Source organism: Petromyzon marinus, unplaced genomic scaffold (genome assembly GCF_048934315.1).
Source record: "Petromyzon marinus isolate PM22_M1 ecotype Great Lakes invasive population unplaced genomic scaffold, UKy_Petmar_22M1.pri1.0 PM_G_Scaffold_15, whole genome shotgun sequence".
Taxonomy (NCBI): Eukaryota; Metazoa; Chordata; class Hyperoartia; order Petromyzontiformes; family Petromyzontidae; genus Petromyzon; species Petromyzon marinus.
Genome location: NW_027422706.1, coordinates 1,129,059 through 1,151,823, shown reverse-complemented (window position 1 = coordinate 1,151,823; position 22,765 = coordinate 1,129,059). Strand labels below are relative to the sequence as shown.

At 46.3% G+C, this 22,765-nt stretch overlaps 2 protein-coding genes across 3 annotated transcripts in view; both read left to right on the top strand.

The window, feature by feature from the left end:
- Window positions 1-108: 108 nt before the first annotated feature.
- LOC142910661 (gap junction gamma-1 protein-like) lies at window positions 109-6,407 on the top strand. Of its 2 annotated transcripts, none has more exons than XM_076060029.1 (4): window positions 109-199; window positions 2,884-3,218; window positions 3,367-3,708; window positions 5,645-6,407. In XM_076060029.1, the coding sequence occupies exons 2-4, from the start codon at window positions 2,917-2,919 to the stop codon at window positions 6,078-6,080; spliced, it is 1,080 nt and encodes a 359-aa protein (XP_075916144.1). In that variant the 5' UTR covers window positions 109-199; window positions 2,884-2,916; the 3' UTR covers window positions 6,081-6,407. The 2 variants fall into 2 exon arrangements, with proteins under 2 accessions (XP_075916144.1, XP_075916143.1); XM_076060028.1 differs by lacking the exon at window positions 109-199 and adding an exon at window positions 814-900.
- A 6,199-nt stretch (window positions 6,408-12,606) lies between these two features.
- The window catches only part of LOC142910710 (uncharacterized), a 28,448-nt gene continuing 18,289 nt past the window's right edge, over window positions 12,607-22,765 (top strand). Inside the window, exon 1 of the mRNA XM_076060105.1 lies at window positions 12,607-12,787. Coding sequence (XP_075916220.1) covers window positions 12,607-12,787 — 181 coding nt within the window. The remainder of the gene's footprint in view (window positions 12,788-22,765) is intronic.

The window sequence follows — 22,765 nt, the reverse complement described above, 5'->3', positions numbered from 1 at the left end:
AGTGCCCTGCCCGACAATGGGTCTCGGTGGTCACGATTTACATTTAGAGATGGGATCGGCCAAGTTCGGCTTCCCCCCCACCCCCCACCGCCCACCGCCGCACCCCCTCCACTTTGTATCGGATACGGTGAGTTCAGCTCCTGGCTAAGTGACTCAGTGCCCAGGTCGACTGCCGCCACTCTGCTGCGTCATTAAAATCGTAAGCCCGGCCAGGTTCAAGTCCTGCTCTGGAGAGGGGGTGGTGTTGACTCAGCCTATCATCATCCCTCGGTGGGAGTGGTCGATAAAATAGGTACCAGTTAGGTGGCACGTGACTTGTAGCCACCAGGGCGCACAGAAAGATGCGGGCTGGATGTTTTATGCCGGGTGAACAATTATGATGCCGGATCATCGACGCATGCAGAGAGAATCGAAGCCCCGGGCAAATTGTAGCTCGTGGCGAGCGGACACCGTGGACCCTAGCGACTGGGTCGCGACTGATTAATGAAAAGATTGTGGGGTCATTAGGAAGGATCACAGGGAGGTAGTGAGGATGGGTCTGGTAGGACGGGGAGGTGGGAATTGGAGCGAGTGGACAGTGTGGGGGAGGGGTTCAATGGGGTCTTGGTTTTGTGGGGGGGGGGGAGGTATGGGCGAGGCGGGGGGGGGGCTGTTTACAGCCCTGAACCAGTGGTGGAAACTCCACATTACTATGGTGGGGGCGAGTAACCCCACGGATTATCAAACCCGGAGATCTGCGTTGGGTCTTTCACATCCACTACCACCTATGGGCACACGACCCTGCCACGTGGGGGCGGACCCTGCCACGTGGGGGAGGACCCTGCCACGTGGGGGGGGGCGGACCCTGCCACGTGATGCGCGTTCGGTCGACCTCACGGCCACATCGCGTCACTGTGTCACGTGAGTACTTTGTGCTATAGAGTCACTAAATATACTGTTATAGAGTCACTAAATATACTGTTATAGAGTCACTATTAATACTGTTATAGAGTCACTATTAATACTGTTATAGAGTCACTATTAATACTGCTATAGAGTCCCTATTGATACTGTTATAGTCACTATTAATACTGCTATAGTCACTAATAATACTGTTATAGAGTCACTATTAATACTGTTATAGAGTCACTATTAATGCTGTTATAGTCACTATTAATACTGTTATAGAGTTACTATTATTACTGCTATAGAGTGACTATTAATACTGTTATAGAGTCACTATTAATACTGTTATACAGTGACTATTAATACTGCTATAGAGTCACTATTAATGCTGTTATAGAGTCACTATTAATACTGCTATAGAGTCACTATTAATACTGTTATAGAGTCACTATTAATACTGTTATAGAGTCACTATTAATACTGTTATAGAGTCACTATTAATACTGCTATAGAGTCACTATTAATACTGCTATAGAGTCACTATTAATACTGCTATAGAGTCACTATTAATACTGCTATAGAGTGACTATTGATACTGCTATAGAGTGACTATTAATACTGCTATAGAGTCACTATTAATACTGCTATAGAGTCACTATTAATACTGCTATAGAGTCACTATTAATACTGCTGTAGAGTGACTATTGATACTGCTATAGAGTCACTATTAATACTGTTATAGAGTCACTATAAATACCGCTATAGAGGGACTATTAATACTGCTATAGAGTGAATATTAATACTGTTATAGAGTCACTATTAATAATGCGATAGAGTGACTATTAATACTGTTATCGAGTCACTATTAATACTGCTATAGAGTCACTATTAATACTGCTATAGAGTGACTATTGATACTGCTATAGAGTGACTATTAATACTGCTATAGAGTCACTATTAATACTGCTATAGAGTCACTATTAATACTGCTATAGAGTCACTATTAATACTGCTGTAGAGTGACTATTGATACTGCTATAGAGTCACTATTAATACTGTTATAGAGTCACTATAAATACCGCTATAGAGGGACTATTAATACTGCTATAGAGTGAATATTAATACTGTTATAGAGTCACTATTAATAATGCGATAGAGTGACTATTAATACTGTTATCGAGTCACTATTAATACTGCTATAGAGTCACTATTAATACTGCTATAGAGTCACTATTAATACTGCTATAGAGTCACTATTAATACTGCTATAGAATCACTATTAATACTGTAGAGTCGATATCTACTGCTATACAGTCAGCATGTACTACTGTACAGTCCATTAATACTGCTATACAGTCAGCATGTACTACTGTAGAGTCGATATCTAATGCTATAGAGTCAGCATGTACTACTGTACAGTCCATTAATACTGCTATAGAGTCAGCATGTACTACTCTAATCATAGCAGGTACCACCACTTTCGCTTGCCCTGCTCTAATCATAGCAGCTTACACCACAGTATGCATGCACTGCTGCAGGGAAAGCAGGTACCACCACACTATGCACTGCTGTAGTAATAGCACGGACCACCACAGTCACTATGCACTGCTGAATTAATAGTGCTCAGTTGTGGCGAGAGTGCAGAGTTTCTCACATCTGCCCAGTGTGCTCATGACCGGCTCCGGTTTAACACCAGAGTGTGTGAGGACGGGTGAGACATCCTCTAACACAAGTGCGGCTACGCTTTTTTTTGGTCACGCTGCACAATGGTGCCGATCGCCGGGACTGGTTTACTACGGCCTTTGGAGCGGCTTTGCCAGTTTCGCCAGATCGGCCCAGGACCGCTGGATAATGTCGGATGATAATCGTGTGGTGACGGATAATCGATGACGATCGACGGTGTCTCGAGCTGAATGCGGTGCCCAACGTGCGACATTGGTTGACGCGCGGCCGGCCAACGCGCCGTCTAAATCCGCGTCTCTCTTCTGGAATTCTCAGGCGGGCAACGCTTTTGGTGAGCCGGCGGTCGCAATGAGCTGGAGCTTCCTGACCCGTCTGTTGGAGGAGATATCTCTGCACTCGACGTACCTGGGCAAGCTCTGGCTCACCACGTTCCTGATCTTGCGCATCATGCTGACTATCGCGGCGGGCGAATCCATCTACCACGACGAGCAGAGCTCGTTCATGTGCAACTCGCAACAGCCGGGCTGCACAAACGTCTGCTACGACTCCTTCGCTCCCCTCTCCTACGTGCGCTTCTGGATTTTTCAGATTATCACCGTGGCGGCGCCCAGCATTCTCTACCTCGCCTTCGCCATACACAGGATACAGAGGTCTAGTAGAGTTACGACGATGACGATAATCGTGATGATGATAATGACGATGAAGGCCCCCCCTCCCCAAAAAAAAAACCTTAATTCCACTCTTTGTTTTGGTGAGAAGGATATTTTTAAACTTTCATTCCCGCGTCGTTATCCGCAGGTCAGAAGGCTCGACCGGCCACAAAAAGCACCGACGGACCGAGCAAGCCGAGGAGAATGTCCAAGCGGAGAAAGGAGGGGAGTTTGCCGACGAGGCTGGCGAGGTCAAGAAGAACGACCACAGATGGCACGACGGGCGCCGCGCGATCCCGGCCGACGGCCTCATGTGGGCGTACACGCTGCAGCTCGTCCTGCGCACGGTGGCCGAAGTGGGCTTCCTTCTGGGCCAGTACGTGATGTACGGCTTGGAGGTGATCCCCCGCTTCGAGTGCCCCCGCCGCCACCCTTGCCGCCACCGCGTCGACTGCTTCGTGTCGAGGCCCACGGAGAAGACCGTCTTCCTGTACGTGATGTACGCCGTGGGCGGCCTCAGCCTGGCTCTCGACCTGGCCGAGCTGACTTGTTGCCAGGCAGCCGAGCCAAGCGCCAGCAACGGTCAGGGCTGGATTAAGGTTCTTGTAGGCCCTAGACACTTCTGTCTCGTAGGCCTTCAGTCAGGGCCAGATTAAGGTTCTTGTAGGGCCTTGACACTTCTATCTCGTAGGCCTTCAGTCAGGGCCAGATTAAGGTTCTTGTAGGCCCTAGACACTTATATCTCGTAGGCCTTCAGTCAGGGCTGGATTGAGGTTTATTGTAGGCCCTAGACACTTATATTTCGTAGGCCTTCAGTCAGGGCCGGATTAAGGTTCTTGTAGGCCCTAGACACTTCTATCTCGTAGGCCTTCAGTCACGGCTGGATTAAGGTTCTTGTAGGCCCTAGACACTTATATCTCGTAGGCCTTCAGTCAGGGCCGGATTGAGGTTTATTGTAGGCCCTAGACACTTCTGTCTCATAGGCCTTCAGTAAGGGCTGGATTAAGGTTCTTGTAGGCCCTAGATACTTCTATCTCGTAGGCCTTCAGTCAGGGCCAGATTAAGGTTCTTGTAGGCCCTAGACACTTCTATCTCGTAGGCCTTCAGCGGTAATGTTCTACAGCTGCTACTGCTGCTAACCCATGTCACTAACTCCCTCCGCTGTCACTCGGCTTCCTTCACGCGGTACTTGAAACTGGACGTGCGTCGTCGCTGCTGACACGTTCATTACTTAGCCAGTGCCCTCGTTCGACGGGAGGGCGCGCTGCGTGCCCGCACTTCTGCAGATTCCTACTTGAAGTCATTGGGGAGAGGAGCAAAAATATATCACGCGAGGTAAGCCTCGAAATATCGAACGCGGAAATGTCTTCCGCTATTTATTTTTTGACCGCGGCTATCGCGTGGGATGCCGTTTGTTTTCACCGATAACAAATTCGACGTCACCATGGGACCTCCCATGATGTAGCTGCACATGATGTAGCTGCTCACAATGAGCTCTCAATGTGCTGATAGTGGCATTGTGTCTGTGCTGTTCGCCTTTTGGCATCCTCTGGTCTAACACTGTTTGAGGCTAGGCTCTAAAGATAGCTCTCCCTGGTGTGGACCAATCAGTTTCAAAGACAATGCATCATATACTACCAGAGCATGTTTGTTTGCATGTTCACCACAAGTGTAGCGACATAAATGGTGTCACTACTCTGTAGCGACAGTAGCGAGTGAAGAGTGGTGCTGTATGCGTGGTGCCGCTCTATGGTACCAGAGTGAGCACGGCACGGAATGGCTCACTAGAGGGCAGGGTCCGGGTGTCGCTGAGGTCGGGTCAGGACATGATATCCTGGGTGAACCCGAGAGGGCACGTGACTGGACGAGGGGGCAAGGGGGGACGTGAGGGTTACGTGATAAGGACTCAGGGTCCATCCCGGAAGGATCTGGAAGGGGGCGTGGCCAAGGGCAGAGCCGGCCACGCCCCCTCCCGGAAGGATCTGGAAGGGGGCGTGGCCAAGGGCAGAGCCGGCCACACAGTTATAAACCAAGTCCCGGGTGGGAGCGGGGCTGCTGGGTCAACTCTGGGAATGAAGCCGCCATCTAAGGTCCTCGGTCTCCGGTCTCCGCTAGTGGACCAGGCAGCGTGTTGAGCTGTCCTGGTCCGGTAATATAATTAGCTAAGTTGGGAGCGGTGGTTACCGCCCTATGTCGTCATCCTGTTGAGAGTTACCTGTTGCCTCCAGTTCTAGTGTGCGCCTAAATGGAACCCACCACACAAGTGCTGCGTGTGGTTAATGTGAACTTGATTCCATGCAAAAGGTTTCTATTTGGCGTTCCAACATCTGAACACAACTCGTGCTTTATTGCCAGAAAGGGTACGGGCTTCCTCCCTGACGCTCAAAACGTGCCGTTCCCACTGCTACTGTCGTTGCCATGAACAGGATTGCGAACGGCGATCCTCCTCCTCCGCCTCCTCCTCGTCGCGCGGCCGAGACGGAGGAGGCCGCCCCCCGGCAGGTGGCGATAACGCCGGCGGCTGCGTCGCAGCTGCAAGGTTACCTGCGCGCGATACAGCGGCGGCTGGAGCTGACGGTTTCCCCACCACCCCGACGGGCCAGGGCAACGCGGGGATACGGGGAGAGCGGAGCAGGGAGAGGTGGGGGAGGCGGAGAGGGAGGACGGCGGGAGACTCCGGCCTTACGCTCGGCCGCGGTGGCCGTGAGCAAAAACCCCCAAGTGCAGCTCGGCAAGAAATACGAAGTGGCGGCGGCGGCAGACGAAGTAGGAGATTCCGGAGAAGAACAAGGAGAGGTCAAGGCCGCCTCTAGGAAGGGAAGGGCCGTCCGAACGAAGAAATATCCAACCATCTCAGTTTAAGTTTCCTTACTCTTTGGTCCTTTCGGTAAAGTCACGTCGGTAGAAATAAACATTTTACTTTTTATTCTTGGTTCTTTCGGTAAAGTCACCACGTAGAAGGGAAACTATAAAATAATAAAAATATAAAGCAATAGAATTATCTTATTGTTTTATATTTTTTATTTTTTTATTTTATTGTTTCCCTTCTACGTGGTGACTTTACCAAAAGAACCAAAGAGTGTGAATCCCTGCAGTCGCGAAAGCTTCAAGTCGAGATTTAAGTTTCCTGTTTTGAGTTGAACGCCGAGTTATTCACGAATAAAGGTTTTCTCTTTTGGGGGGGTCAGATCTCGCTTGTGAGTTGTAGATATGTCGTTGAGCACTCCACCACCCGGCATCAGCCAGCAAGGTTCTGTCACGTAGACGAAACCTCGTGCCGGGTGGTTACTACTGCAGCCCACCAGTGTGTTTGAGAGAACAATTGTGAGCATGGATTTATTCTCCCAACACTATACACTGCACTACTATACACTACACTATACACTACACACGGCACTATGCTTTACCTGACTATACACTATACTACTATACACATCACTACTATACATTACACTACTATACACTACACACAATACTGTACATTACACTACCATACACCACTATGCACTACACTATTATACACTACTCTACATCACTATACACTTTAGTAATATTCACTACTATACACTACACTATACGCTGCTATACACCACAGTAATATAGGCTACACTACTATACACTACACTGTACACTGCACTATACACTACTATACATCACTATACACTATAGGAATACACCTTGCTATACACTACACTATATGCTGCTATACACAGTAATATAGGCTACACTACTATACACTACACTATACACTACACACAATACTGTACACTACACTACCATACACCAATATACACTACTATACATCACTATACACTAGTAATATACACTGCTATACACTACACTATACCCTGCTATACACCACAGTAATATAGGCTACACTACTATACACTACACACAATACTGTATACTACACTACCATACACCACTATACACTACACTACTATACACTACACCATTATACATCACTATACACTATAGTAATATACACTGCTATACACTACTATACACTACTATACACTACACTATACACTACACCACTATACATCACTATACACTATAGTAATATACACTACTATACACTGCACTATACACTACTATACACAACACCACTATACACACTATACACTACTATACACTACACTATACACTACTATACATGACTATACACTATAGTAATATACACTACTATACACTACACTATATGCTGCTATACACTAGACCACTATACACTACTATACACTACTATACATCACTATACACTATAGGAATATACCTTGCTATACACTACACTATACGCTGCTATACACAGTAATATAGGCTACACTACTATACACTACACTATACACTACACACAATACTGTATACTACACTACCATACACCACTATACACTACACTACTATACACTACACCACTATACATCACTATACACTATAGTAATATACACTGCTATACACTACTATACACTATACACTACTATACACTACACCACTATACATCACTATACACTATAGTAAAATACACTGCTACACACTACACTATACACTACTATACACTACACCACTATACATCACTATACACTATAGTAATATACACTACTATACACTACACTATACACTACTATACACAACACCACTATACACCACTATACATTACTATACACTACACCACTATACACTACACTATACACTACTATACACTATAGTAATATACACTACTATACACTACACTATATGCTGCTATACACTAGACCACTATACACTACTATACACTACACTATACACTACTATACACTACACCACTATACATCACTATACACTACACTACTATACACTACACCGCTATACACTACACTATACACTACTATACATGACTATACACTTTAGTAATATACACTACTATACACTACACCACTATACACTACACTACTATACACTATAGTAATATACACTACTATACATGACTATACACTAGTAATATACACTACACCACTATATACTACACCACTATACACTACACTACTATACACTATAGTAATATACACTACTATACTATACACTACAATACACTACACCACTATACACCACTATACACACTATACACTACACCACTATACACTACTATACACTACTATACACTATAGTAATATACACTACTATACACTACACTATATGTTGCTATACACTAGACCACTATACACTACTATACACTACACCACTATACATCACTATACACTACACTATACACTACTATACACTACACCACTATACACTACTATACATGACTATACACTATAGTAATATACACTACTATACACTACACGACTATACACTACTATACACTACACCACTATACACTACTCTACACTACACTATACACTACTATACACTACACCACTATACACTACTATACACTCTGCTATGGGTGGGGGGGAGGGGCTGTCTCGTGCTGAGGGGGCTTTGAGGAGGGAGGCGATGTGAGCCAATCAGGGGGTGTGCGTGTCACGTGAACAAAGGAATTGCTTTTTTCGATTTAAAGCTTTCGTGACTGCAATGATTCATCTTCTTTGGTTCTTTCGGTAAAGTCACGTAGAATGAGAATAAAATAATAAATTGATAAAATAAGGCCGCTTGTGTTGTGGCCGAAACGTCGTGAGAATATTATTGTGTTATTTTATTTTATCAATTTATTATTTTATTCTCATTCTACGTGACTTTACCGAAAGAACCAAAGAAGAAAAAGGAATTGCTTGTCGAATGAATCGTTTACCAAACGATTCGCCTGCCGAAGAATCGACGTTTAATGCCTGCGGCAATTCCGGATCGACTCGACAAGAGGGAATCGACGATAAAAACCACGATTCGCGATCCGCAATGGCGGCGCTGCTCCTGTGCCCACGTTGACGTCTCCAGCTGCAGACTGATCACCTCCAGTAGGGCAGTGAAAATGCGGCTACTAGTACCAGTACTACTAGTACCAGTACTACTAGTACTGGTAGTAGTAGTACCACTAATACTACTAGTTGTATTAGTACTAGCGGTACTACTACCACGAGAACCATGAGTAGTAGTAGTACCAGTACTACTAGTACTGGTACTACTACTACCACGAGTAGTAGTAGTACCAGTACTACTAGTACTGGTACTACTACTAGTAGTACTAGTAGTAGTGCCACTAATACTACTAGTTGTGGTATTAGTACTAGCGGTACTACTACAAGGCCTACGACAACTAGTACTACTACTGTACTACCACTACCAGTATTACTACCAGTACTACTACTACCAGTACTACTACTACCAGTACTACTACCAGTACTACAACTACTACTACCACTATTACCACTACCAGTACTACTGCTACCAGTACTGGTACTACTACCGCTACTACCAGTACTACTACAACCAGTAGCACCGGTACTACTACTACCAACTGCTACTACTACCAGTACTACTACTACCAGTACTACTACCAGTACTACTGCTACTACTACCAGTACTACTACCAGTACTACTACAACCAGTAGCACCGGTACTACTACTACCAGTACTACTACTACCAGTACTACTACCAGTACTACTAATACTACTACCACTATTACCACTACCAGTACTACTGCTACCAGTACTTACCAGTACTACTGCTACCAGTACTGGTACTACTGGTACTACTACCGCTACTACCAGTACTACTACAACCAGTAGCACCGGTACTACTACTACCACTGCTACTACTACCAGTACTACTACCAGTTCTACTACTACCAGTACTACAACTACTACTACCAGTACTACTACCAGTACTACTACTACCAGTACTACTGGTACTACTACCGCTACTACCAGTACTACTACTACCAGTACTACTACTGGTACTACTACCGCTACTACCAGTACTACTACTGGTACTACTACCGCTACTGCCAGTACTACTACAACCAGTAGCACCGGGTCTACTACTACCACTGCTACTACTACCAGTACTACTACTACCAGTACTACTACCAGTACTACTGGTACTACTACCGCTACTACCAGTACTACTACAACCAGTAGCACCGGTACTACTACTACCACTGCTACTACTACCAGTACTACTACCAGTACTACTACTTCTACCAGTACTACTACTACTACCAGTACTACAACTACTACTACCAGTACTACTACCAGTACTTCTACTACTAGTACTACTACCAGTACTACTACTACCAGTACTACTACCAGTACTACAACTACTACTACCAGTACTACAACTACTACCAGTACTACAACTACAACTACTACCAGTACTACTACTACCAGTACTACTACTGGTACTACTACTACCAGTACTACTACCAGTACTACTACTACCAGTACTACAACTACTACTACTACCAGTACAACTGGTACTACTACCGCTACTACCAGTACTACTACTACTACCAGTACTACTACCAGTACTACTACTACCAGTACTACTACTGGTACTACTACCGCTACTACCAGTACTACTACAACCATTAGCACCGGTACTACTACGACTACAACTACCACTGCTACTACTGCCACTATATCTACGAAAAATACTACTACCACTATAACTACTCATCAATTACTACTACTACCACTACAACTCAATCGGAGGTGAGGTCTTGAGTCTATGGGCAATGTTGAGCATATGGGTAGTTTTGAGTCTGTGGGCAGTGTCGAGTCTATGGTGCAGTGTTGAGTTTATGGTGCAATGTTGAGTCTGTGGTGCAGTGTTGAGTCTGTGGGCAGTGTTGAGTTTATGGTGCAGTGTTGAGTCTATGGTGCAGTGCTGAGTCTTTGGTGCAATGTTAAGTCTATGGTGCAGTGTTGAGTCTATGGTGCAGTGTTGAGTCTGTGGTGCAGTGTTGAGTCTATGGTGCAATGTTGAGTTTATGGTGCAGTGTTGAGTCTATGGGCAGTGTTGAGTCTATGGTGCAGTGTTGAGTCTATGGGTAGTGTTGAGTCTATGGGCAGTGTTGAGTCTATGGTGCAATGTTGAGTCTATGGTGCAGTGTTGAGTCTATGGTGCAATGTTGAGTCTATGGGTAGTGTTGAGTCTATGGTGCAATGTTGAGTCTATGGTGTAGTGTTGAGTCTATGGTGCAATGTTGAGTCTATGGTGCAATGTTGAGTCTATGGTGCAGTGTTGAGTCTATGGTGCAGTGTTGAGTCTATGGTGCAGTGTTGAGTCTATGGTGCAGTGTATATTGTAGTACAAATACTTACACCATGATCCGATGTTCTAGTGTGCAGGTGGAGTCACCGGTAGAGGCGGCCTGCAGACGCCGTCGGAACGCCCTCCCCCCGTAGGAGGGGGTTGATTCTCTGGTTCACTCACCCACTCACCCAGTCAACCACTCACCCACTCACTCACCCACTCACCCACTTACGCACCCAGTCAACCACTCACTCACTCACTCACCCACTCACCCAGTCAACCACTCACTCACCCAGTCAACCACTCACTCACCCACTCACTCACCCACTCACCCACTCACTCAACCACTCACCCACTCACTCACTCACCCACTTACTCACCCAGTCAACCACTCACTCACCCACTCACTCAACCTCTCACCCACTCACTCAACCACTCACCCACTCACTCACCCACCCACTCATCCACACACCCACCCACTCACCCAGTCAACCACCCACTCAACCACTCACCCACTCATCCACTCACCCACCCACTTATCCACACACCCACAATCACCCACTCACTCACCCAGTCAACCACCCACTCACTCACCCACTCACCCACCCACTCACCCACTCACCCACTCACTCACCCACTTACTCACCCAGTCAACCACTCACTCACCCACTCACTCAACCACTCACCCACTCACTCAACCACTCACCCACTCACTCACCCACACACCCACCCACTCACCCAGTCAACCACCCACTCAACCACTCACCCACTTATCCACTCACCCACCCACTTATCCACACACCCACAATCACCCACTCACTCACCCAGTCAACCACCCACTCACTCACCCACTCACCCACTCACCCACCCACTCACCCACTCACTCAACCACTCACCCACTCACTCACCCACTCAACCACTCAACCACTCACTCACCCACCCACTCAACCACCACTCACTCACCCACTCACCCAACCACTCACTCACCCACTCACTCACCCACCCACTCACCCACTCACTCACCCACCCACTCACCTACCCACTCACCCACTCACTCACCCACTCACCCATCCACAGGTCCGAGAGAGCCCACGACTCCGTGAGAGGAGGAGGAGGAGGAGGCCTCGGGTGGGCCGGGACGCCCAGCTGACGGAGGTTGTCACGCTACACTCCCGTGGCAGTCGAGCGAGTACAAGGTGGCCGCCAGTCCGGACGCCCATGGCGGCGTCTGCAGAGGCGTCTCTTCTCACCCGACCAGGAAGCGCCCCCCACGCTTTGGGGACGCCGCCGGAAGAGCCGGCGCCGCTGACGGGCGCCGAGCCCCCGGGCACGGCGATCAACGCGGGCTTCATCTTCGCCGGGTCGGCGGCGGCGGCGGCGGTGGTGGTGGGGGGGCTCCGTTGAAGGCTCCGCGGTTGGCACGATGGTGGTGCTGGAACCCAGAGAGAGACGGCGAAGGGTCCCCCTCAGGGAGTGATGTAGGATCACCCTGAGCGGGGGCCCATACCATTGGCTGCCATCGGAGCAGAAACCGCGCAAAAAATCCCCTAGGCCCCGTGGTAAAATCCCCTAGGCCCCGTGGTAAAATCCCCGAGGCCCCGTGGTAAAATCCCTAAGGCCCAGTGGTAAAATCCCCGAGGCCCCGTGGTAAAATCCACTTGGCCCCGTGGTAAAATCCCCTTGGCCCCGTGGTAAAATCCACTTGGCCCAGCGGTAAAATCCCCTTGGCCCAGCGGTAAAATCCCCGAGGCCCAGCGGTAAAATCCCCTTGGCCCAGCGGTAAAATCCCCGAGGCCCCGTGGTAAAATCCCCTAGGCCCCGTGGTAAAATCCCCTAGGCCCCGTGGTAAAATCCCCGAGGCAATACCTTTGCCCTAAGGCTGTGATTCCCACATTGGAGTACGAGCGTGGAGATGATTGTGTTCTCTACGTAATAATTCTAAGGCATCTTCTTTGGTTCTTTCGGTAAAGTCACATAGAATGAGAATAAAATAATAAATTGATAAAATAAAATAACACAATAATATTTTATTAATTTATTATTTTATTCTCATTCTACATGACTTTACCGAAAGAACCATAGAAGATGAATCCTTGCAGTCACGAAAGCTTTAAATCGAAATTGTAATGCAATTTTACTCAATCCCAGTAATGTTTGCGTGGATTTCGTTGCGATATCGAATGGCCTCAGTTTGAATGTTTCCCCTGAGACACATTCAAACTGTTAAAAAAACATGCCTGAGTATTGCAATTACGTTTGCATTTTAAACAATTGTATAGTCTGTTAGCATGTGTGTTGCAGTGTCACCATGAAAGTATGCTTGAATTCCAACCCCTACGTCACAAAGTTTTGAACATGCACTTGTTATCGCGTGTAAATGTACAATTTTATAGTTCTGACAAGATTGTTGGCTTGTGTTGCCACTGTTCCTCTGACTGTCGCCGTGTTTTTTCACGGTAATTTGTACACTAACATCGCTGTGCGTGACAATAAATTAGCCGTCTCTGTTCAGGGCTTGGTGTTGCAATGCCACATTCCCCAAATTAGAAGTGGATAAACTCAACATTCCCCAAATGAGAGACGGATAACCAGAGTTCACCCGTATGTCTATTAACATGGAGTTATATAAATATAAGTGTATTGGTAATAATTATAATTTGAAGCTCTTTGTCAATCCACTGCTACGATGGAGGCCTTCTCGTTCTTTTCAGTCGCGTGGCTAGTTTGACCATACTTCGTGGAGTTGCAATGATCATGAGAACGGTGAGGAATCAGCCCAGAACTACACGGGAGGATCTTGTCAATGATCTCAAGGCAGCTGGGACCATAGTCACCAAGAGAACAATTGGTAACACACTACGCCGTAAAGGACTGAAATCCTGCAGCGCCCGCAAGGTCCCCCTGCTCAAGAAAGCACATATACATGCCCGTCTGAAGTTTGCCAATGAACATCTGAATGATTCAGAGGACAACTGGGTGAAAGTGTTGTGGTCAGATGAGACCAAAATAGAGCTCTTTGGCATCAACTCAACTCGCCGTGTTTGGAGGAGGAAGAATACTGCCTATGACCCCAAGAACACCATCCCCACCGTCAAACATGGAGGTGGAAACATGCTTTGGGGGTGTTTTTCTGCTAAGGGGACAGAACAACTTCACTGCATCAAAGGGACGATGGACGGCGCCATGTACCGTCAAATTTTGGGTGAGAACCTTCCCTCAGCCAGGGCATTGAAAATGGGTCGTGGATGGGTATTCCAGCATGACAAGGACCCAAAACACATGGCCAAGGCAACAAAGGAGTGGCTCAAGAAGAAGCACATCAAAGGTTCTGGAGTGGCCTAGCCAGTCTCCAGACCTTAATCCCATAGAAAATCTGTGGAGGGAGCTGAAGGTTTGAGTTGCCAAACGTCAGCCTCGAAACCTTCATGACTTGGAGAAGATCTGCAAAGAGGAGTGGGACAAAATCCCTCCTGAGATGTGTGCAAACCTGGTGGCCAACTACAAGAAACGTCTGACCTCTGTGATTGCCAACAAGGATTTTGCCACCAAGTACTAAGTCATGTTTTGCAGAGGGGTCAAATAATTATTTCCCTCATTAAAATGCAAATAAATTTATAACATTTTTGACATACGTTTTTCTGGATTTTTGTTGTTATTCTGTCTCTCACTGTTCAAATAAACCTACCATTAAAATTTTAGACTGATCATTTCCTTGTCAGTGGGCAAACGTACAAAATCAGCAGGGGATCAAATACTTTTTTCCCTCACTGTATATAAATCAGCACTGAAGAGACTAAAGCGGCCAGGTGTGGTGCTGGCCACCCACCCCCTCGCGTGTGCTGCTCGCTAACAGCACTTGTCCCACCTGTCTGTTAAGGCTATACGGGGGGGGGGGGGGGGATCTTTGCGTAGTGGACGAACGAGTGAGTCGAGAGCTCGCCTACACACAGCTCAAGATCGGCGAAGACGCCGGAACGAGTCCACAGATGCTCATTCAGACGGGGCGCTCGGGCGGCGGTGGCATCGGAGCCGAGAAAATAAATCCACACCTTTTTTATGTTTCGGTCGGCCGTGGGTGGGGTCGTTTGACCATACTTCACCACACTGGTCAGTACAGGTTGTTGAAATCAGGAAGCATAGCTGTGAGAGCATGGAAGTTAAATAAAACAATAGAATTTGCAGTGCAGCACTCTGATATTTAGTATATTGTAAAAAAAACCCAGTTAAAATCGGTGGCATTCGATGTCTGAACCGCTGCTAGGCCCTTCTCTTCACCTACCCACAATGACCAGCGTGGTGAAGTATGTTCAAACAACCTCCGCTTAACTGACATAGCGGCCAAGTAAATAATTCCCATGTCAATCTCAATTTGTGGCAATTTTGCGATTCAGCGCCCTACTTGGTGGAATTTGCTATGCGGGGGCTTGCACGGGAATAGCGAGTCAAGGAATTGTGGTGGAGGTGGGGGTGGGCGGGCTAGGAAGAGAGGAGAGTAGGGGTTTGATGTTGCAAATTTTAAACACGAATTCCCCACGGCATCGCAGTCATTGCGTCCCAGATCGGAGGCGCACGTTTCCACATTTTCATGGTAACCGCAGTCAGACTGCCGGGATCACTTTGACAAATCACAGTGGTGAGGTTTTGATGCTGCCACGGAAACGCCAAGGTGCTCGCGCCGATTTCCATCGCTGAGCGAAATAACTACCGCTATTTCTTACACCACCACCCAAACCATTCCCTCCACGCTCACCGAATGTTTAAAGAGAACATTTTTTTAAAGTAAATAAATAACGCCAACCGTGCAGGTCACAGGTTGCCTTTTTGTTACAGCTGACCTGCATTCAGGGTCAATTCTGATGGTAAAAAAATAAAATAACTCGTGTAAGTGATTACGCAGATGCGTTTTTTTTCCCCCGCTGTTTGTGTATGTGTATACAAACGCACTGCAGTTACGTACTGCGAACATAGTTACATACCGTGTGTCTATTAACATGGAGTTATATTAGGTGTGTTTGCGCTGCAGGTAACAGCGGGAACATTGTGTACAAAAGTAACCCGGTACCATTACTATTTGCAGACAGGCTTCGAGTGCTTCTGCAGTGACATTGAATTCGTTTGAAAAGGGTGGAGTGGAAGAAGAGGGGGTAGAGAAAAAGTTCGCTCTTATTACAACACAGCTTATAATCCCACCAATCGGTCATCTTGGTTTTTCGTGGCAGTGCTAATTAGCTCGAGCACGAATATTTAAAAGGTCAGAAAAAGTTTAAATTTCAAATCCTGGAATTTTTTTGAATTACATTTTTTTGTTACTCTGTTGTAATTATTATCATATATATTTTTACGCGTTCCAGCCACGTACTTACGCTCATTACAAAGCGGAAGTGGAGGTCATGCAGCGGCTCAATGCGCCAAGCAGGAGTTGACTCATTAACCCAAACCAACTTAGCAAAAAAATCCTCTCAAATTGTTTTTCGGGGAGTAAATATTGCAACGTATTTAAAATAAGGAGAACTTTACGTTGCGGATTACGTGCGTGTGTGCCAATAACCAGGATAATTCATGTTTGCAACAGCATTTGCGGGGATTGTTGGCCAAGGTTGACCCGCAAAAGATTTCTCGGCAAAAGGTTAACATCTTTACACTCCATCAAAGACTTCCGTGGTGGGCCCATTAATGTTCCGCATTGCTGATAGGTCCCGTACGGACTCTTAGACGCTCAATTGTTATGTTTTGATGTGCTTTTCATGCCTCTTTTTACTTAATTAGAAATGTGGGAGCTTTAATGGTAACATAACCAACAATGTTCTTTCAAGGTTAACCCGTACACTTTGGGCGTAGACAGTCTTAAAATAACGGTCGATAGAGCACTGCTTCAAATTTGTGTGTAAGTGGCAGTGGCCAAAATTTGGCAAATCCTTGGTGGAGTGGCATCACAGCTGCGCAAAACAGTCTGGGTAATTGCAATATGGCGGCAATAGCAGTGTCTTGCATCGTTGGGATAGCAGCGTTGTGCGATTATGGTTCTGGTGAATAAAACTTTGAAGGGAGCTGAAATGTATGGGGAGGTTAGGGTGTACACTTCAGCGGTGAAAATGGTTTAAGAAGGTGGATGGATTGGATGCATGTGTTCCAGAGATGTCTACGCTTCTGGCATTTACATGGTACAACACTGATGAGGCACGTTCGTAAGTGTAGCAGGGAACACGAGAGTGGGAAGGTCTCCGTCCAGCAGCGGGTTGAGAAAGGTCTCCAAAATAAATGTACCGCATTCTTTGTCAATCACAGCGGCAATCGGTCGCTGCTGGTCAACCTCCAACTGAGGAATATTGCCGAATGCTCATCGAGTCTGTCTCGTTTGTGGACACATCAAATAGCGGAGCCTTAATCCGAATTCATCTTTTACCTGTGTCAGCCCACGACTGTTTCGGTCGTGAGGGTGGTTGTTCATGAACATACTTCACCACGCTGGGCAGTGCGGGTTGGTGAAGGAAGTGGGGGCCGTGTCCAAGACTGGTTTCATATATCACCCGACCACCGCTGACCTGGCGATCCGAACTCGGATCGCCAGGTTTATAACACAGTGTGCCAACTAACCATTGCTCCATAGGTGCACATCACGAGTCAATATAAAAGGGGGGGGGGGGGGCAGCACTTTGGAGCATGCCGTTTGTAATTGCAGAAGCAAATCCTCGTTTTTTTCTGTGGCTGACGCCGTGTGGAAAGACCCAGGGGGATTGTGGGGGAAGTGGCGGGCCTCCATAGGTGGCTTCGATATGCGGCAGGATGGGTCAGAAGCCTCTTGAACGGATTCGGTGATCTTCCCGCATCAACTACAACCGAGAACGGGCCGCGATGGCGATGTTTTATGAAGGGCCTGCTTTTCGACTCAGAAGTTCAGAGGTCGAGAGTTGACCCCGCAGTAGCGTGAACGGTGGCGCAGCTTAAAAAAAAAACACTTAACCCACTCCGCCAGACGCGTTCCAACTTGTTGCCATGCAAAGAGTAGCAAAATGCCCTTTTGTTTGCAAAGGCCGCTGCCATTAGGAACAGGTTTTACCCTTTTAACTGGCACAAAAACTGACACCTTTATTCAAGGCATCGTGTCTGCAATAAACACAACACAAGCAGTCAAAGTGCAAACAAAAAAGACTGCTTGATGAGTAACCTGTGACCTTCGGTAAAGTCACATAGAATGAGAATAAAATAATAAAACCAACACAAGCGGCCTTCATCGTCGTGAGAATATTACTGTGTTATTTTATTTTATCAATTTATTATTTTATTCTCATTCTACGCGGTGACTTTACCGAAAGAACCAAAGAAGATGAATCCTTGCAGTCACGAAAGCTTTAAATCGAAATTTAACCTGTGACCGTACAACCTGCTCCGTCGATGCCGCGGTTTACGCATTGGCGTCTATCCACCGCTGGGTTGAAGGTCTCTTAAATTTCGATTTAAAGCTTTCGTGACTGCAATGATTCATCTTCTTTGGTTCTTTCGGTAAAGTCACGTAGAATGAGAATAAAATAATAAATTGATAAAATAAAATAACACAATAATATTCTCACGACGTTTCGGCCACAACACAAGCGGCCTTCATCAGGTGAAGGGGACGAGAATGTCTGGTAGGACAGTGCTGAAGGCCGCTTGCGTTGTGGGCGAAACGTCGTGAGAATATTATTGTGTTATTGTATTTTATCAATTTATTATTTTATTCTCATTCTACTTGACTTTACCGAAAGAACCAAAGAAGACGAAGGTCTCTTCCCCGTGCCGTCGTCGTTGCGACGACACCGCAACGCGTCTCACTCCGGCACGTGAGGCAGGGCCCTTCATTGTAGTGGGCAACGTTCGCCGATTGAATGGTTTCTTCTTCGGGGACACGCGTCGATTACGGTTGCTTTTCGTTGTCGGTTTTCCAAAAGCACTCCAATCCTGCTCTCGTGTGTTGTCTTAACGGTGTGCAAAATAAAAATAATAATAAACCAACGGAATAAATTGGCTGTATTATTCTACACAGGGGTTAAACTGTTCGAAAATGCAATTGCCAGAGATTCAGAACTCCCCGTACTTTTGATTTGCCTCAATATAAACAGTGTACCGAAGCCCCTGCATCATGATTAAGACGGATGCACTGCTTGTAGCTTGGAAGAGTCCACAATGATGGGGTGGGATAGAGGATATTATTTACCTCTGACTTTATCCCAGGTTTATACGGTGGAACTGCTTGTCCAAAGAATGTAATATTGCGCTTTAAAAATGGATCAAATATGAGAACAAATGCGCCGTCGTTCACCCTGTCAAATCTCTGGAATTAGACATTTTATTTTGAAAACCATTTTTACACAACGCATTTTTATAATTTGGCACTATTCCGTGTGCCAGAGGTGATATAAATTGGAATGATATCAATCAAAGTCACGTTGAAGGGAAACAATAAATAATAAAATATTTATAAAACAATAAAAATTCTCACGACGTTTCGACCATAACACAAACGGTCGTCATCAGGTGACGACCGTTTGTGTTATGGTCGAAACGTCATCAGGTGACGATCGTTTGTGTTATGGTCGAAACGTCGTGAGAATTTTTATTGTTTTATATATATTTTATTGTTTCCCTTCAACGTGACTTTACCAAAAGAGCTAAGAATACGAATTACTGCAGTCACGAAAGCTTTAAATCAAAATATCAATCTGGTTGATGCGTACAACCATTCCAGAGATGATTCCTCGAGACGTCTTTGCAGTAAATATTGTGGCACGAAGCCCGCCTTAAATATCGCAAATTCTCCAAGCCAGCCTCCGATAGAGCTTGTAGTGAAACGTTTCTGGATTGAGAAAGGTTACTCTGCCACCCAGCCTGACCTCGCGGTAACCCCACGAGTTCCCATTGCAGCAGGTCTGGCTGTATGGGAGAAAGCGGCTGCGGTACTATTTGTGGGGGTGAGTTGTGGGGGGGGGGGGGTGCTGGGGAGATGTAGTGATGGGGAGGTGGGGCTGAGGGGATGTAGTGATGGGGAGCTGGGAATTAGAGGGATGAGGCTAGTGGTGGTGGTGGGGAGAGAGAGAGAAAGAGGTTGCGGTGTGGAGGGGAGTTCAGTTGCCACGTTGTGTTGTTTGGCGGTGAAGTAGGTCGAGAAACGGGAATGGATAGACAGACAACCAGGAATGGATGGACACATAATGGGGAATGGATGGACACACAACTGGGAATGGATAGACACACAACTGGGAATGGATAGACACACAACTGGGAATGGACAGACACACAACAAGGAATGGATAGACACACAACCAGGAATGGATGGACACATAATGGGGAATGGATGGACACACAACTGGGAATGGATAGACACACAACGGGGAATGGACAGACACACAACAAGGAATGGATAGACACCCAACCAGGAATGGATGGACACATAATGGGGAATGGATGGACACACAACTGGGAATGGATAGACACACAACTGGGAATGGATGGACACACAACCGGGAATGGATAGACACACAACTGGGAATGGATAGACACACAACAAGGAATGGATAGACACACAACTGGGAATGGATAGACACACAACTGGGAATGGATAGACACACAGCAAGAAATGGATGGACACACAACGAGGAATGGATAGACACACAACTGGGAATGGATAGACACACAACTGGGAATGGATAGACACACAACTGGGAATGGATAGACACACAACTGGGAATGGATAGACACACAACTGGGAATGGATAGACACACAACTGGGAATGGATAGACACACAACTGGGAATGGATAGACACATAACTGGGAATGGATATACACACAACGGGAAATGGATAGACACACAACTGGGAATGGATAGACACACAACTGGGAATGGATAGACACACAACTGGGAATGGATAGACACACAATGGGAAATGGATAGACACACAACAAGGAATGGATAGACACACAACTGGGAATGGATAGACACACAACTGGGAATGGATAGACACACAACGAGGACTGGATGGACACAACGGGGAATGGGTGGACACACAACCGGGGAACGGGTGGACACACAACCAGGAATGTATGGACACAACGGGGAATAGGTGGACACACAACCAACGTTATTTCCCTGTTGTTCTTTCACGCCCTACCTATTTCAGACCCGTAACGTCCCTCTCTATTATGGCAAAAGGCTTGAGAACAACGCCCCGCTGGTGTGGCATCGTAGGCCTACATGGTAATCTGCGTGTGACACAGAGATAAGTGCGGGCGAATACCGGCTGCATCGCACGCGTGAACGTGAAGTGAGCGCGGCACTGTCGGTGTTTGAAACGGTTAGAAAATGAAAGGAGACTCAGAAGAAGAGGCGATTGAGCTAAATTTGTGGAGGGTGGGGGGCGGTGAAAATTTTATTTAAGAGCATTTTCATCCCACCCCCCCCCCCAGAATCTATAAAATAAACACAATGACAAGCATCATGTTAGGCATCAGAATGGCTGTTTTGATATGGTGTGCCAAGATCAAATGTAACGCGGAGAATGTGATTTGCAGGGCCGTACAAATGATGATGGGTCATGACAATGTTTAAGGCCCACTGTTTATGCACTTATGCTGTTGCAACGTGGGGTGAAGGCATCGATGTACAGAGTTATGCTATAGAGGAATGGCATGAAAACTGTTGGTTTATGTATTCATTTAACATTCCATTACCAAAAACGTTCTTCCGTTATCTCGGAACGTAACGTGTTTTATTTTTATAACATTCTTCGTACAACGTGAACAGCCCTTGTCACAGGCCACTTCTGGATGAGGACTTCCCCCTTGCCGTGCGGGTTGTGGAGGTCATTTTACCACGCCGATCCGTGCGAGTATTATGAGGCGGGGGACATAGGAGTAGAGTACAACAGCGTACCGTACTGCTTCTAACAGGCTCGACGTAGCCCACAACACACGACGTTCGGTTCGAAGCACTTGGTCTGTGCGCCCTTCAGTTGCTTGGGTCAACAGTGGGGCTAAGTTTTTGCCCAATCATCGCCAGCTGGATCAAAAACGTAATGAACTGACACCGATGCTCAGCTCCGTGATGACCCATTAAAACACTATCCAGTCTCAACCCTTTGCGTACCATAATATTTGCTTCATATTCTTAGTTCTTTCGGTAAAGTCACGTTGAAGGGAAACAATAAAATAATAAAATATATATAAAACAATACAAATTATCACGACGTTTCGGCCATAACACAAACGGTCGTCATCAGGTGTGTCGGTTTGCATTAATTTATTTATTTTTAAACGGTGTATTTATTTATAAAAAAAACGTCAGCGCCACGCGCAGCGATTTGGCAGTTTATTTAGAAGGACTAGTCCATCTATGTTCTGAAAAGA